General features: G+C 46.1%; 1 protein-coding gene across 1 annotated transcript; it reads right to left on the bottom strand.

Moving 5' to 3' along the window:
- Positions 1-11644: 11644 nt before the first annotated feature.
- LOC121437869 (glutathione S-transferase Mu 5) lies at positions 11645-14656 on the bottom strand. The gene is made up of 8 exons (XM_041637973.1): positions 14513-14656; positions 14072-14147; positions 13712-13776; positions 13049-13130; positions 12865-12965; positions 12257-12352; positions 12057-12167; positions 11645-11855 (listed from the first exon to the last, which is right to left on the bottom strand). The coding sequence occupies exons 1-8, from the start codon at positions 14558-14560 to the stop codon at positions 11757-11759; spliced, it is 678 nt and encodes a 225-aa protein (XP_041493907.1). The 5' UTR covers positions 14561-14656; the 3' UTR covers positions 11645-11756.
- Between the last annotated feature and the right edge of the window lie 1200 nt (positions 14657-15856).

The following is a 15856-nucleotide window of genomic DNA, read 5'->3' as shown; positions in this document are numbered from 1 at the left end:
GATGAACATGGGATGTACTCACTCATAATTGGTTTCTAGCCATAAATAAAGGACATTGAGCATATAATTTGTGATCATAGAGAAGCTAAATAAGAAGGTGAACCCAAAGAAAAACATATAGTCATCCACCTGGATATGGGAAGTAGACAAGATTGTCGGGCAAAAACCGGGAACTTGGGGGTGAGGTGGCATGGGGCTAAGGGGAATTGGGGTGAGAAATGTGAGAAGGGGAGGATTGGGGGAGCTTGGGGGAATGGGATGGTTGGGATAAAGGAAGGGTGGATACGGGAGCAGAGAAATATATATCCTAATTAAGAGAGCCACCTTAGGGTTGGCAAGAGACTTGACTCTAGAGGGGCTCGCAGGTGTCCAGGGAGATATCCCCAGATAGTACCTTGGGCAACTGAGGAGAGGGAACCTGAAATGACCCTATCCTATAGCCATACTGATGAATATCTTGCATATCACCTTAGAACCTTTATCTGGTGATGGAGTGAGATAGAGACAGAGACCCAAATAGGAGCACCGGACTGAGCTCTTAAGATCCAAATGAGGAGCAGAAGGAGGGAGAACATGAGCAAGGAAGTCAGGACCACGAGAGGTGCACCCACCCACTGTGAAAATGGAACTGATCTATTGGGAGCTCACCAAGGCCAGCAGGACTGGGACTGAATAAGCATGGGATGAAACAGAACTTTCTGAACATGGCAGACAATGAAGGCTGATGAGAAGTCAAGGACAATGGCACTAGGTTTCAATCCTAATACATGAACTGGCTTTGTGGGAGCCTAGCCTGTTTGGATGCTCACCCTCCTGGACCTGGATAGAAGTGGGAGGACCTTGGACTTCCCGCAGGGCAGGGGATCTGGACTGTTCTTCATTCTCGAGAGGGAGGGGGAATGGAGTGGAGGGGAGGGCGAGAGGGGGAGGGTAATGGGAGGAGGGGACAATGTGTGGGAGGAGGGGGAGGGAAATGGGAAATGGGGAGGAGGCGGAAAATTTTTTTTCAACAACTAAAAAAAAAATAAACAAAAAAAATAAAGAAAAAAAAGAGGCTCACTGGGAAGGACTGTTGTTCATTCCAAGAACTCGTAACTACAGATCTGGGGACAACCTAAACTTTGATCTTCCTCCAGTGGTCTACAAACAACAACACTTCAGTGGTGACCTCATAAAAAACCCTGAACTTTGTTACCGTTTATTGCTGAAATAACGGGAGTGTCTAACGGCTCAGAGTGGGCTGGGGAGAAACAGCCTGCTTAGAATTTCTGGAAAACTTGATGCAAACAAAGCCAGGTTTCAAACTCTAGAGTAAATACATAAACCCTTTAGCGTCCAGAGGCTGCCACAGAGCAGCAAGCATCAAGAACATTAGGAAGCCATGACTCCATGAAACATTCAAGGAAGGGTCTAGAAACCAACCATATAGGAACTAGTATAAGGATGGGAAATGTAAAACAGCCACTTTAAGGTCATGAAATGAGCTTAAAGAGAACAAAGGGGGCTGGAGAGATGGCTCAGAGGTTAAGAGCACTGGCTGCTCTTCCAGAGGTCCTGAGTTCAATTCCCAGCAACCACATGGTGGCTCACAACCATCTATGATAAAATCTGGTGCTCTCTTCTGGTGTGCAGACATACATGAAGGCAAAATGCTGTATACATAATAAATAAATCTAAAAAAAAAGAGAGAACAAAGAGAAATGATACTCTAAAAGAGAAATTTAACAAAAATGGAAGCAATAAATTCTACAAAGGTAATCTTTGAGCTTAAAAAAAAGAGTCAAAATTTTTTTTTTTTTTTGAGACAGGGTTTCTCTGTGGCTTTGGAGCCTGTCCTGGCACTAGCTCTTGTAGACCAGGCTGGTCTCGAACTCACAGAGATCTGCCTGCCTCTGCCTCCCGAGTGCTGGGATTAAAGGCGTGTGCCACCACCGCCTGGCTAAAAGAGTCAATTTTTACATGCAGCAAAAGGCATCGATATTAGAAGAGAACAAAGCGAAGAAAGTATTAGTGAGCTAAAGAGAACAAGAACAAGAAAATATGTATGGGGTCTTTGAGATAACATTATAGGAGTACTTGAATTGTTGTGTTTCAAGAAGGGCTTAAGAATTGCAAACGTTTAGAAAGTTTATTGAAAGAGACAGTGGTATAAAATTTCCCAGACCTGAAGCAGAACGCACATACCCAGTAAGAGAAGGTCAGAGAGCACCTGTTGGAGCCACTGAGATAGCTCAGTGGGTCAGGGCACTTGCTGCTGAAACTGAGAACCTGAGTTAGGTCCTCCAGGTCCCACATGGTGGAAGAAAACAGACTCACTCACCCTCTATTTGAGCCTTGTTCCCAGACAAGCAAACTTGAGAGAATACATCCCTCAGACTTGACCAGACTTGTCTAACCAGAAATAACAAAGGGAGTTCTCCAAATTAAAAGGAAGACATGTTTATGAGCAAAAAGAAAACACTAGGAGATTGTGCTGGCTAGTTTATGTTAACTTGACACAAGCTAGAGTCATCCGAGAGAAGGGAGCCTCATTGAGAAAAATGCCTCCACAAGGCTGGGCTCCAGGCAAGCCTGAAGGTCATTTTCTTAATTAGTGATTGATGTGGGAGAACCCAGCCCATTGTGTGTGGTGCCATCCCTGCGCTGGTGGTCCTGGGTTGTATAAGAAAGCAGGCTGAGCAAGCCCTGAGGAGCACGCCGGTAAGCAGCCCCCTTCATAACCTCTGCATCAGCTCCTGCCTCCAGGTTCCTTCCCTGCGTGAGTTCCTGAGCTCACTGCTTTTGATGATGAACTGTGAGTGGAATAAACTCTCCCCCGTCCAAGTTGCTATTGGTCAACGTGTTTCATCACAGCCATAGTTACCCTGACTAAGACATAGATAAAAACGAACTAACAAAACCCCCTCACTAGTAATAAGAACTACAAGGTGATTAGAGAGAAGGCTCAGTGGTTAAAAACGCTTGTTACTCTTACACAGGACTTGGATTCAGTTCCCAGCACCCACATGGCTGCTCACAACTGCCTGTGACTCAATTTCAGAGGATCTGATGGCCTAGTCTGGATTCTGTGGGCATCAGGCGTGTACATGGTACACACACATATATGCACTCATTCACATGAAATAAAAATAAATCTTCAACAACAACAACCAATTTAAAAAGAATAACTATACAAATTAACCTATATCTGGTATATCTTCATATGAAATATCTAATATATCTTTAATATGAAATGTAAAAAAAGCAAGACAATAATAATTAGATTACAACCCTATGTTAAAACATGAGAAATATAAAAAAATGCAGAATGAGACATCAAAAATTCAAAGTGTGGGTGAATGGAATGCAAGTGTCTAACTTTTAAAAATTCTCCATTTCCTTTTGAGGTCTCTTTCCTTGTCTTTATGATCATGCTATGTTGGTATCATTTCAAATCAGCTATAATTTTTTAAAGGTGTTTTTGTAAGCCTCGTGGTAGTCACAGGCAAAAATCCACCATAGACAAACTCAACAGGATATTCAAAGAATCAAAGCACAATACTAAAGTAAATCAGTTAACTACAAAGGAAGTGTGTGTGTGTGTGTGTGTGTGTGTGTGTGTGAGAGAGAGAGAGAGAGAGAGAGAGAGAGAAAGAGAGAGAGAGAGAGAGAGAGAGGTGAGAACTACAATGAAAATAGAAATAAAGTTTTAAAAATTGCTATGGTAAGACTTTATTTATTTGTGTGCATGGTATGTATGCACACACGTACACACACGTACACACGCATGCCTCCATACATACACACACAGCAGAGGCTAGAGGAGAACATTGGGTACCTTCTTCCATCTCTCTCTGCCGCATTTCCTCAAGATAGGGTCTCTCACTGAACCTGAAGCTCACAGCTCCATTTAGGCTGACTGGACAGCAATCTCCAGCCCACCCTTACACCTCATCACTGGGGTGAGGGACACATGAATCTCCAGGGGTCTTTCCATCTTACACCTCATCACTGGGGTGATGGGCACATGGATCCATGCATAGCTTTTATCTTGATGCTAGATATTAAAACTCAAGTCTTCATTCTTGCAGAGAAAGCAGTCTTACTCAGGAAACCATCTTCTCAGCTGTTTATCTGGGTATAATTATCTTAACCGTATGAATAAAATTCTCCAGGTAAATGACAGAGAAACTGCGGCCGTCCTGCTGCTGTCTGGACTCAGGTCTGGAGATGGGGAAGGGGCAACAGTGTGAAGAAATGAAGTGTCCAACCACCAGATGAGTTTCACACGAGTGGGCAGCCCCGAATAGATTCTCTGTCTTTCTTTATACATCAGAAACAAGTGTGTTTTTCCATACTAACAAACAAGTTTTTCCCATCCTCTAACGTTAACCTCCTGCAAAAACAAATATGTCAAATATGAATTTCCCAACTTTTACAGCAAAATATCTTTAAACAAACAAACAAACAACAAACAAACAAAAACCCTTATCATTTTGCTACCTTGGCCAAATATCGAACCAGGTACATCCTGTCTTCGCAAAACTAAAAGGTGATTGACATAGGCACACCTCAAGAACAACAATCTTGTTCAAAACATATTTACAGAAACAGAGGTGATCTGCCGCCAATCCTGTCAGCGCTGAATCAGAACCGCTCCCGGAGTCTGGCATCCTCAGACAGGAAACCTGAGAAGCTTCAGCTCACAAAGAATTTTAGGGGAAAATATTTGAGAAAACACGGGGTTTCTGGGAATGAGCACATCTTTCCCATGTGTGACAAAGTGGCACTAAAAACTGCCAAGAGAATCATCAGTGTTATGAGAGAGAAGAGAGTGTGCAGGCCATGTGGTCCCAGCAGTGGTCTGCACTGCCCCAACGTCCACTGGTCCTCGCAGAGTGAGACTGTCCCCGTGGGCTTTTGCCTCATCTGGAGACCCGTTGAACAAGCACTCATAACTCATAAACTGGTCCAAAACTAGGCCACAAGGCTCCCAACAAGAAACTAGTGTTGGGGAGATGGTTCCATCAGTGAAATATTTGTCTTACAAACAAACATGAGGGCTTGGATCTAACCCCCTAGAGCCCAAATTAAAAAACCTAAAGGTTTACATAGGATGGAAACATGAGGATGGGCAACTAAAACTAAGCATTGTGAAAAGGTGTTCTGAAACTCTGCTAGTGTGTAGGTAGTTAAGTTTTTTTTTTTTTTAAGAAGAGGAATTTAAAAGAAGTACTCCATATGCTTGGATAGTGCAGTTTCTAGAAGACAAGGGTTATTGAGTGAAAGTCCACGTTACTTCTTTCTGAGTTATTAGTAGGGAGACCTACAGGCACCCCAAACAATACAAACTCTTGCCGTTGCTCTTGTCACTAGACTGTAAGACCCTATGCTGCAAATACCACAGGTGTTGGTTTTAGTGCACAGAGGAAGCAGTCGTGACCCAGGCACAAACTCTCCTGGCTAGCTAGACATCATAGTGAGGGAAAAAGGCAGCAACTGTCTTTTCTTTATCGTGCATGCTATAGTACCTACCTGCCAGAGAAGACGTGTGCATGGATACCATAGTTGGCAAGACTGTCTGTGGGGTAACACTCTCTTTATCGGATCTGAGCCTGTTCCACAGGAGGGAACCAATGCCAGGTGCTAAAAGCATGGTCAAGATACACGGCCAGGGAAGTGACAGGCCCTGCAGGAAGATTTACCGATGTGGGTTTTCTAAGTGGTCATGTTGTCAAACTGCCTTCTAAATATCTAGATTTATACCCATAGATTTGTGCTGCTCCTAACCTTAGCCAGAAAAGCTTCTTTGTGTAATGAGTAGAGGCAAATGAGGAGACGGATGATGGTCAAAGCACTGAGACTACGCAACCACGAGTGGTCAGCCGTAGACGGGACATCTGCATTAAACCCTTTCCCAGTCAAGCCTCCAGGGAAGAGCCCACAGCAGCCGTGGCTACCTATGGACGCAGCCCTGGTTTCCTATGCAGGGTCCGAACAAGATGCTGTAGATGAAAATCTTCAGAATGTAGCAGGAAGGGACTCTGGAGGACCTCAACAAAATACAAGCTGAATCCAACCGCATGTTCAAAAGATTATTCTCCTAGAGCAAGTGGGATCTGTCTGAGGGGTGTAGGCATGGGTCAACGAATGCACCAAGGCTAGAACACACCAAGAGAATGAAAAATCGAGGTGATCATTGCAATAGATGCAGAAAAAGAATTTTAAAACATCTAACATTCTTTTGGGATTGAAAACGCTCAACAAATTAGGTACAGAAAAAAATGCACCTCAAAATAATAAGGACATTTATAATAGATCAACAGCCAGTTCCATACTGAAGGGGGAGAAGCTAAGTGCCTTAATTTTAAGATCTGGAACAAGGTTAAAAAAAACCAAACAAACCCATTTTCACCTTTTATTTTCCCCGCTCTCTTCAGCGACTGCTCTAGTGGCCAGCTCTGCCCAGGGAGGGGGAGTAGCCACTCCTGGAGGTGTAATCTGTTCTACCCCCTCACACATACGAATGGCTCTGGCTATGGGGCCTTCTGGAGGCGCTTATCTTGGGCAGAGGCACCCCTGGTGGGCCCAATACCCAAAGTTTCCCTTTCTCACTTGTTCATGGTTAATGTTACCTTTTCAACCAATGATCTGTATAATTGGGGATCACTCGTTCATGGTTAATGTTACCTTTTCAACCAATGATCTGTATAATTGGAAAGCTCAGAACCTACCGTGCTCTGAAAAGCCTGAGGCTCTTAGTAGCTTTCTGGAAACAGTCTTTTATGCCCACCAGCTGACCTGGTATGACTGTCAATAGCTCCTGGCTACTCTCTTCGTGGCTGAGGAACCAGACAGAACCTATCTTGAGAGTAGAAACACCACCCTGAGGTCTGGTGGGGGATGGGTGCCTGACACCCTATTGCTTTCACCTTATTTTTTGAGAGAGGGGGGATCTCTCTGAACTTGAAACATACTAACTGTCTAGACTGGCTGGCAGCAAGCTCCAGGGACTTACCTGTCTCTGTGCCCCACAGTGTCCTGCAGTGTGTGTGTGTGTGTGTGGGGGGGTGTTTCCATGGGTGCTGGGGATTTGAACCCAGGTCCTCACGCTTGCATGCAATTAGTTTACCAGCTGAGCCGCAGATTGCTATTATTACACTTCAAAACAGAACAGGCTTTTCTGGAACAAGTTACATTGTGAGATAGTCCCATAGTCTCCCCCAAAGCGTGATCCACTTGAGAGGCCTTAGGGTCCATTGCATTACCTATACCCCGTAGATCTCTCATGTGAACTGTGCTTTGGGAAGGAAGCAGAGGTGATTTCAATCTCATTTGAAAAAGCATATCAGGTTTCCAGACAGTCTGGAGAGGGTGAGGCAGCAGAATCACCACCATGGATTTGAGGTAACTTGGCTATATATGAGACCTAATCTGAAACAACCAGAGAGAATATTTGGTAACATAATTGGAAATTGTATACCTTAATAAAAATAGATATATCTAATAATTCTAATTCATTTCAAACTTGCAACCCTATGAACATAATTACCCTGTTTGTGTTACTCCTATTTTATTGAAGATATTTCTTTCTAATAACACAGCAGTATCGACTTAAGAGTCAAATACATACTCCTATTTAATCTTTTCTTCCGGATTTAAGTCTCATGTAACACGTCACCTATAATTATTCCCATTGAAAATCTCATAGGCCCATCCTTGTCTGTTTTCAAAAGTATTTCATTCCATTTTGGCCTAAGCGGGGAGTGAGTCAGGCTATGGTATTAAATAACCCATTCCCAGGCCCCAGAGCTCGTCTGTCTTCATGGACCTCCGCAAAGTTGAACTTCTGTCCGAACTCTGAGCATTTCTGTCTGAATTACTTGCATTTATTTTAGGAACAAGCAGTCCTGAGACTCTGTGTTCTGCCTTCAGGCAGAACGGGGAGAGTTCCACAGAGCATGGGCCGATGTAGAAACTTGGGCACTGGCTCTTCAAGTTACTCCTTGGGAAATATGTAGAATTTTTTATTGTGTTTAACGGGCCAAAGTGGGTGACAAGTCCACATTTAGGATTGAGAGCTTTCTCAAGGGGAAGCGGTGGCTTCCACAGGCCTCCGCAGGTGTCAGTTCTAGGCTTGGAGGAGAAGAATGGCATTGGGCTAGACAATGGGGCTGTAGAGAAAGTGAAGGACAACCGGATATGTCAGAAGCAAAAAAGAAAGAAAGAAAGAAAGAAAGAAAGAAAACATGGTGCTTCATAGAGTTTAGATTTGTAAGTCTGTATAATATTTATAATATTGATCTCCCAGTGTTCTAGGAATACTGACTTAATGCTCAGAACAATCTGGGTAGCAGTTCACTTATTGGAGAAGACCTGTGCACAGGAGGCTGCCACTGGTGGGGGCCTGGAAGAGTCCGCGTGGGTACCCAGGCTGCGGTTAGCTAGAGTCCAACCTGTGCTCCACAGGGAGTTCAGCGAGGTCGAACCCAGCAGCCAAGTGATGGGGGCTGTTGGCCCACTAGAAAAAGCACTGACTACATACATTCCAACCTTTTCTCTTCCCCTTCGCCATCCAGCTCAGTCATTCTTACTCAGCATGGTCATTTAAGGGATCTATCCCACAGTGGAGAAACAGGAATGTGTAATTTCCATAGAGAGGCCAGGTGTTCTCATAAGCCCTCTTAAGCTGGCTTTCCAGGCAGATCCAGACCTAGGGTATCAGTGTCCCTGCTCCGCCCACTGCAACAGGAAGCAGCTCTACCATGAATTGTCTTTTAATCGCCTAAGCTGGTTTCCATTTGATTGGGAAATGCTTTAAGCTGGAGGCTAAAGCTTCAACAACAAAACCAGCCAACCTCCCCAAGACTTTCGGGGAACTGCTCCACCAAACCGAAGGCATTGATAAGGCCTTTTTACCTATTGAGGTGGCTCATATAAATTCATCACTAATTTATCAGTATTTGCACCCCTCTGTCTTTTTGAGATGATAGGCTATCTTCACTAGAACCAACCAAAAGGGGGCCGTTGGTACAGCATTATTTTCTTGGACTGTGTTAGAATTAAAAGTTCAAGACTGACTGGGGACTGGAGAGCCACCTCTCTTCCTTTGGAGGTGCTCACTGCTTTTTGGACCATATAAAAATGACCATCAATATAATGCCCAGAAAAAAATAGATATGATTTATTCATAATCTGAATATCTGGAATTCATAGTCATCTGTAGATGAAGTGTGTTGTGTGCTTTCTTATGTCACCTTAGAATTTATACTAGAAGATGGAAGGCTAATTTTTCTATTTCCTTGCCTTCTGCCTTGCAGTGAGTAAACTCTGAGATGGCTTCTACATCCCCAATGTGTGTCCCTTGTGTACTGCCCTCCCCTTGAGTGGCTGATTTCCCTCCAATTGCATGTGAATTTTCTGCCACTGTGACAAATACCCGGGATAAATCAGCTTTAAAGGGGGAAGGATTTATTCTGACTCAGAATGTCAGAAACTGCAATCCCTGGCCCTGTTGCTTTGGATCTGCAGTAGCACAGTTCCTCGCGATGAGAGCATGTGCCTCTTAACCTGTGATAGTCAGGAAACAAGAGACAAGAGGCTGGGAGGGGAAAGAGACAGGAAGGAAGGAAGGAAGACAGGTTGGGAGAGACAGAAGGACCAGAGTCTCACTTTCCCCCATGGACCCCTTTTCTTAAAGGGTCTACCACCCCCCAGAAGTGCTACCAGCTGAAGGACAAGCCTTTAACATCGACTTTCAGAGGGCTTTCAGTGTTCAAACCGTAACAGGACAGAGACACGGGATGCAAGTGCCATGGTTGTGTTACACATGATTACATCTTTCTTCCCAGGACATTCTTTTACTGACTTAGCCATATTTTGGCAAGGTCTTGTTTACAAGGAAGAGAAGGTGGCCTCTAGCTGTCACCCATCAAGAAACTGAGGTCGCTGTCTAGAAGGGCAGCAGAAATTGAATTCTATTAACATAAGCTTGGAAGCAGATCCTTATCCAATTGGGCCTTGAGATGTGATCATGACCCTCACTCACATTGAATATGGCTTTCATGAGAACTGAGCTGAATCTCAGTAAAGCTGAGGCCAGACCTTGAGAAACCATGGTCCAGGAGGCATGTGCTATATTGGGCTGATAAATTTGTAATATTGATACGCAGCGATGAATAGCGTATTGCTATTTGTTTTCTGGTCGTCTTGTCCATCTGGTTACAGGAGTGCCCTAAGCCTCTCCGTCCTTGTCAAATCCCTGAAGTCTTAGCAGGGCATACCACACCCTCACGCTGGAAATTCATGTCCCACAGCCGAGACATTGACCTCAACACCTAACTACGGCTGGCAGGAATTCTGAAGAGTGGCAGTTGAGCCACGAGCCTAAGATCTTGCATCTCCACTGTTCTGAGGAGGCCCTCCAGATGGCACTGGGTTTCAGGCCATTCCGACTGTGTCCCTTACTGGTGAGCTCTTTGGTGTCTGATCTCCAGGTCGTTCTCTGGGGAGTGAAAAGCTTCATAAAAATTGTGTTTTGGAATGGAGAGCAATGCCAATTCAGTCTCTATAGGACTTTAAGTTTGCTTCCTTTACTTAAAACTAGTTATGCACGAACACATTCTCATAGTTAAAAGGGGTATTCTTAGCTTATCTCGGAAATTGCCTTTAAGTCCTACTCTGGAAACTGGGTCATTTTAGCTTCACCTGAAGTCAGCCTCCTAGTCAGCTTGGTCACGTCTCCCTATGCTCTTAGGCATTCACTTACGTGTGTCTGTGGGGAAATGGATGCTTTAAATCATTAAAGAGGTGAGCTGTACTTCCTTATTTGTAAACTAGTTTGGGGACTCAACAAGTACCTTGGGGATCCTTCCATGCTGATTCCTGTAGTCCCTTCTGTGTGCACTTAGCTGTACATGCATGCGTGTGCTCACATGTGGAAGCCGGACCTCAGGAAGCCATCCATCTTTCTCCCTGGTCAGGAACCCATTACTTGGCTAGACTTGGGCAGGAATCTGCTTGTCTCTGCCTCCCTAACATTGGCATTACGAGTGTTTGCCACCACACTCACCTTTCATTCTCCTTTATGCCATACGTTATTCCCTAGCGCTGCTGGGCATTTATGTGGCATCTACTTGTTCCTTTATGATACAATTTACCTCTTAGGGTATACACGTTTTCAGTGAGCTCATAGGAGATGAACGGCTGGGCCGCGGGATAGGATTTGAATTTGAGGCTGGTGGATTCTCAGGTGCCTGTATCAATCCTCAGGTTCACCAGCTGTCCATCACCTAGCATGAGGTTTAGGGCTAATGTTTAATTAGTAACCGACTGTTCCAATTCTACTGACAAGCCCGCAGTTAAAATGCCACCTTTATCACATCAAATGCTCTCCCGTGTTCAACATAGGCCGTTTGTGAGTTCCAGCTCTGTTGAGTCTATCAGCACCACACACTTTGACTTGATTATCTTCCTGGCTCCAGAAGAGCCCCATGTCTGTTTAAAGCAGCTTCCCCCTGACATGGGGCAACACCTCTATTTCCAGTGTCCACTCGGCTTGGGAAAACGTCTTGCCCTTGAACTCAGCTGGGAAGTCATTCTTATCATCACCTCACCCCTCCTCCTTTGGTCTTTACCCCTACAAGAAATCCGCCCAGACATCAGCTAATGTAACTGCTGTTTATTAGAAAGAGCAGGAGACAGAACGCAGGCCCTTGGGATGGAACGGCCAAGCGAGCAGCTGCAGCAGCTGCAGCAGCAGCAGCAGCGTCCCTGGCTCAGCATAAGCACTTGTTGCCCCATTTGGCCATTTTGTTGTTGATTGGAATCTTGAAGAAGCGGTCACACTGCAGGAATGCAGCAATTTTCTCCAAAGCCTGAAGGAACAGCATACCAGGCCTCATTAGGACTCCACTCCCGCCTAGCAGGCCCACACCGAGAAACAGTGGCATTCACATGCTGCCTTCACCTAGTTCTTTCAGCTGTTGCTTAGCAACCCAGAGGCACCTACTGACTCCTTTAGGCAGAAGTACAATGGGGCCTGTGCTTTTTCTGTGAGAAAGGGACATGGAAATCACCTCAAAACGGCACATGAAAGCCTTCAGATTTGGGAACTCATCCAGGCACTTGGGCTCAAACATCCGGTTCTGGTCCAGGACATCATAGGTGAGGAAGTCCACAAAGGTAAGCTAGAAGGAGGACAATGAGATGTCAGGCCTGAGGAATGAATCAGGACCTGCAGAGACAGGCGGGTTCCTCTCCTGTGTCCCCTTCCTACCTTTTCCCCTGCAAACCATGAGAACTTCCCCAGGAACAAGGAGAATTGCTTCAGCTGTGCAGGGAGCTGCTCCAAGTACTGAGGCTTCAGGCTTTCCTAGGAGGGGAAAGAACAATGCTGTTCTTGGATGGATACGATGGTTCGACGGGGGTGACCAGAGTTGGATTTCCAGGTCCACATTAATGCTGTCTTTGGACTCTGCACACATTGTGTTCTCTCTCTCTCTCTCTCTCTCTCTCTCTGCACACATTGTGTTCTCTCTCTCTCTCACACACACACACTCTCACACACACACACACACACACACACACACACACAATAGCTCACAGCTGTAGTCAGGGCCTGGCTCAGTGATGGACACAGCGGACCTTTCTCTAGGCAGTTTCTTATCGCCTTTACTTGGAGGAGGCAGGATGGGGAGCTAGCTTTGGAAAGGAAGAGACACTAATGCCGGAATTACACAACAAAACAAACCAAAAAATAAAACCTGTTTCTAATCCTTACAGATTGGGTCAATGAAAAGATGGCGACCACAGAAGGGAGCCGAGCCAGTTCTTAGCACGTTTGCCTGAAACCCAGCACAGCTGATTCCCGGTAAAGCAACTCACGTGGTCAGAATTGTAGCAGAGCCGAACCAGCTGCATGCGGAAGTCCATTATCTGGTTCTCCATGATGTCCACTCTTATCTTCTCTTCTTCAGTCTCCCCACCTGTAGGTCAGATGGCCACAAGTCACCCTCGGGATTACCCACCTCGGGCCTCGGCTCTCTCACATCAGCGCTGGGCCACTCACACATGTTGTGCTTGCGCGCGATGTACCGCAAGATGGCGTTACTCTGGGTGATCTTGTTCTTCCCGTCCATAAGGTAGGGCAGCTGGAAGGAAACCAGGACATAGTTCCACTCTTCGGGAACAGAGACTTGCAAGGCAGTAAACATGAGATAACAGAAGCTCGGAGAAAGAAAATAGCTAGCACTCGGTCCCCAGCTGATTCTAGACAAGCGCGCGAGATTCTGTGTGTCAGTGAGAATGTATACATGGCATGTCGACTTTCTCGGAATACTTTTTATAAGCAAACTGTAAATATTTTATATTTTAAAGTAAAACTAAGAGTAGTGTGTTTATGGATACATTAAAGAGCATTTAACAACCATGACACTTAAGAAGATACTAGGACAGATTGAGGAGATTTCTATCAGTGACAAAGTCACACCCCTGGGCTAAGTAATTAATGTCTCTTATAGCCTGTCTTTTTGAGAGAGAAAAATGTTAGTGTTTGATAGTCGTTAGTGGGAGTTAAAATGTTGCTCTCCCCCTGTTCAATGGTCTTTGGATTCTATCCATTCTCTGCATCTGAAGAGCCTCTATTCTAGATTCTCCCAAACCAGAGACGAAGTAAAAGACTGATAGGCAGGTGGCCTTCCCTTCTGCCCACTCCTCCAAAGCCACCACCTACGTTAGGAAAATCCAGATCTAGCTTGAATTTCACGTCCAGCCATTGGCTCCTATCATAGTCGGGAGCTGTAAGAGAAAAATGGAACCCAACTCCCTTACCAGCCAAGCCGAGAAATGACTTAGTCCTGATACCTCAAGTTCCCAATCCCCAAAACCTAACGCTTGGGTTTCTACAGCCTACGTAAGATTTGATTGGGCAGCAAGAGAAAAATCCCATGACTGAGCTTCTCTTGACACAGTTCCCAGTTGACTGGAGCAGGGGACCCATACCACCTCGGTGTAGTGTTCCTCCCTGGGTGAAAGACAACTGGAGGGCCACCCTGGCCCAGTGCAGGGGGCCACCGGTACCCACAGACATTACCTTCCCCACACGTATACCGTTTCTCCTCATAGCTGGTATCAGTATACTCCAGGAGCATGCGGATGGCATGAGCCAGCTAAAGGGGGGGGGGGGGGGGTAATGGAGAAGGACCCCGGTCAGCGCGCCTGCGCGGTTGCCACTCGCTCCCAACCCCCGCCCGTCAACGTCCCCAGCCCAAAGCTGCGAAGTCCCTGTATCGTGTTAAAAGTTGTCGGGCGGGGAAAGTTGTCGTTAAGCAGCCCCTTCGCTCTGGCCCCGAAATGTCCGGTCTCCTCCTCTCCCCACGGGCCTGGGGACCCCACAGGCTGGCCGGAGGTAGGCCTCGGAGGGCAGCTCAGCTGATCCTGGTCACAGCTGGGAGGCCCCCTCCGCACTGGCTGCAGCCCACCGACACCGCCTGCATCTCCGTCCCAGCAGCTGGGCTGGCGAGGAGCCACTCACCCCGCGAATATCCCAGTAACCCAGAACCATAGACGATTTAGTCGACATGTTGAAAGATTTGAGCCCCTGCGAGGATTTGCGAAGGCTTGTGGGCGCCCAACTATATACTGGACGCTGTGGGCGGGGCCACTGTGATCGGACTGGCTCCTCCTTCCTCGCCCCGTGCTCCACCCGCCTTTCGCGTAGTCGCGGGGGCCACGGGCGCGCACGCGCAACTGAGGCGCCTGAAAGCTTGTGTTGCGAACTTCCTCCCCGGCTGCTGACGCGTCCCCACCCCGGCAGTGGGGACCTGGACCCTAGTTACCCGGGGAGCGTGAGAGTCATGCCGCATAATGAGCTGACATTGGTCAGTGGGAGTTGGAATTCTGAGCACAAGGGGACCGCTGTCTTTGGCTCCTTTGGAGGGACATGTGAAGGGCTAAGAAGGAAAACACAACAAGAACTAATAAATCACATAGACACATAAAACTGTGAGGTAGGAAATGATTTGGGTATAAGGCAATACCTAAAAGTTCTTTGGGGATAGAACTATCTATCCTCTACCCAAGATACACAGTGGCTCTGTCAGTTCTGGGCAGGCAAGAGGATTTGTGGGCTATTGTGGAGGAGAAATTTAGGGGAGTCCAGAGTGTTCTGCTCACCTTCCACAGCACAGCTATCCAGGGCTCCCAACATTTACTCCTCGAGCCTGGGTAGTGGGAAATCGTGCTTTTCCATAGTTTAGCTGATTCAAGCTTCAGACTTTGTAAAAAGATGTTGTACTAAAAAAAGAAGAAATTGGTATAGAGACACGCGACTTTATAATCCCCCAAGAAAATAAAAGCCATTGACAAACTAACCTGAAGCATTAGACTAAATCACATCCCCGCGAATAGAGCATCCCAGCATGCCAGGCAATGGTCGGGGTGTTTCACTTGTAGTTATATAGTCCAATTCAGGCTGTGTGCAGGCATGTTCTGCCTATTTTCTGGAAAAAGGAGTGGAGGCCTAGAGAAGATGGGTAAGCCCATCAAGTTCCCCTGGTGATCCAGGATTCAGATTGAGGATGGTCTAATACTTTTACTGGTTCCACTGTGCTCGGCTAGTTGTATAGCCTCTTATCTTGCTATCATCTTTAATATGAAGTCAGGGGAACACTCTAGGTTTTTCCTGGTTTTTAGCTCTGAGAAGCCAAGGCCAATGGGTTAGTATCTCCTTCCATTTTAAGACCTTAGCTTTTCTGATTAAGTTTGCCCTTGATAAGACTTCGAAGGCCTTTCCTCCTCCTCCTCTTCCTCCTCTTCCTCCTCTTCCTCCTCCTCCTCCTCCTCCTCCTCCTCCTCCTCCTCCTCCTCCTCCTCCTCC

The sequence above is a fragment of the Microtus oregoni genome, unplaced genomic scaffold (genome assembly GCF_018167655.1).
Source record: "Microtus oregoni isolate MIOR12 unplaced genomic scaffold, Mior012 000054F_ref0000373, whole genome shotgun sequence".
Classification (NCBI taxonomy): Eukaryota; Metazoa; Chordata; class Mammalia; order Rodentia; family Cricetidae; genus Microtus; species Microtus oregoni.
Note: the sequence above shows the minus strand (reverse complement) of the source record. Positions and strands in the feature narration are given on the sequence as shown.

What these genes read in the sequence shown, in the direction of transcription:
- LOC121437869 (XM_041637973.1), bottom strand. Translation starts at nt 14,560, where the DNA reads ATGTCGACTAAATCGTCTATGGTTCTGGGTTACTGGGATATTCGCGGG. An exon ending in ACGGTATACGTGTGGGGAAG is followed by an intron (nt 13,777 to 14,071) that starts GTAATGTCTGTG and finishes TTTCTCTTACAG; the next exon opens with CTCCCGACTATGATAGGAGC. An exon ending in CATGGTTTGCAGGGGAAAAG is followed by an intron (nt 12,168 to 12,256) that starts GTAGGAAGGGGA and finishes TCCTCCTTCTAG; the next exon opens with CTTACCTTTGTGGACTTCCT.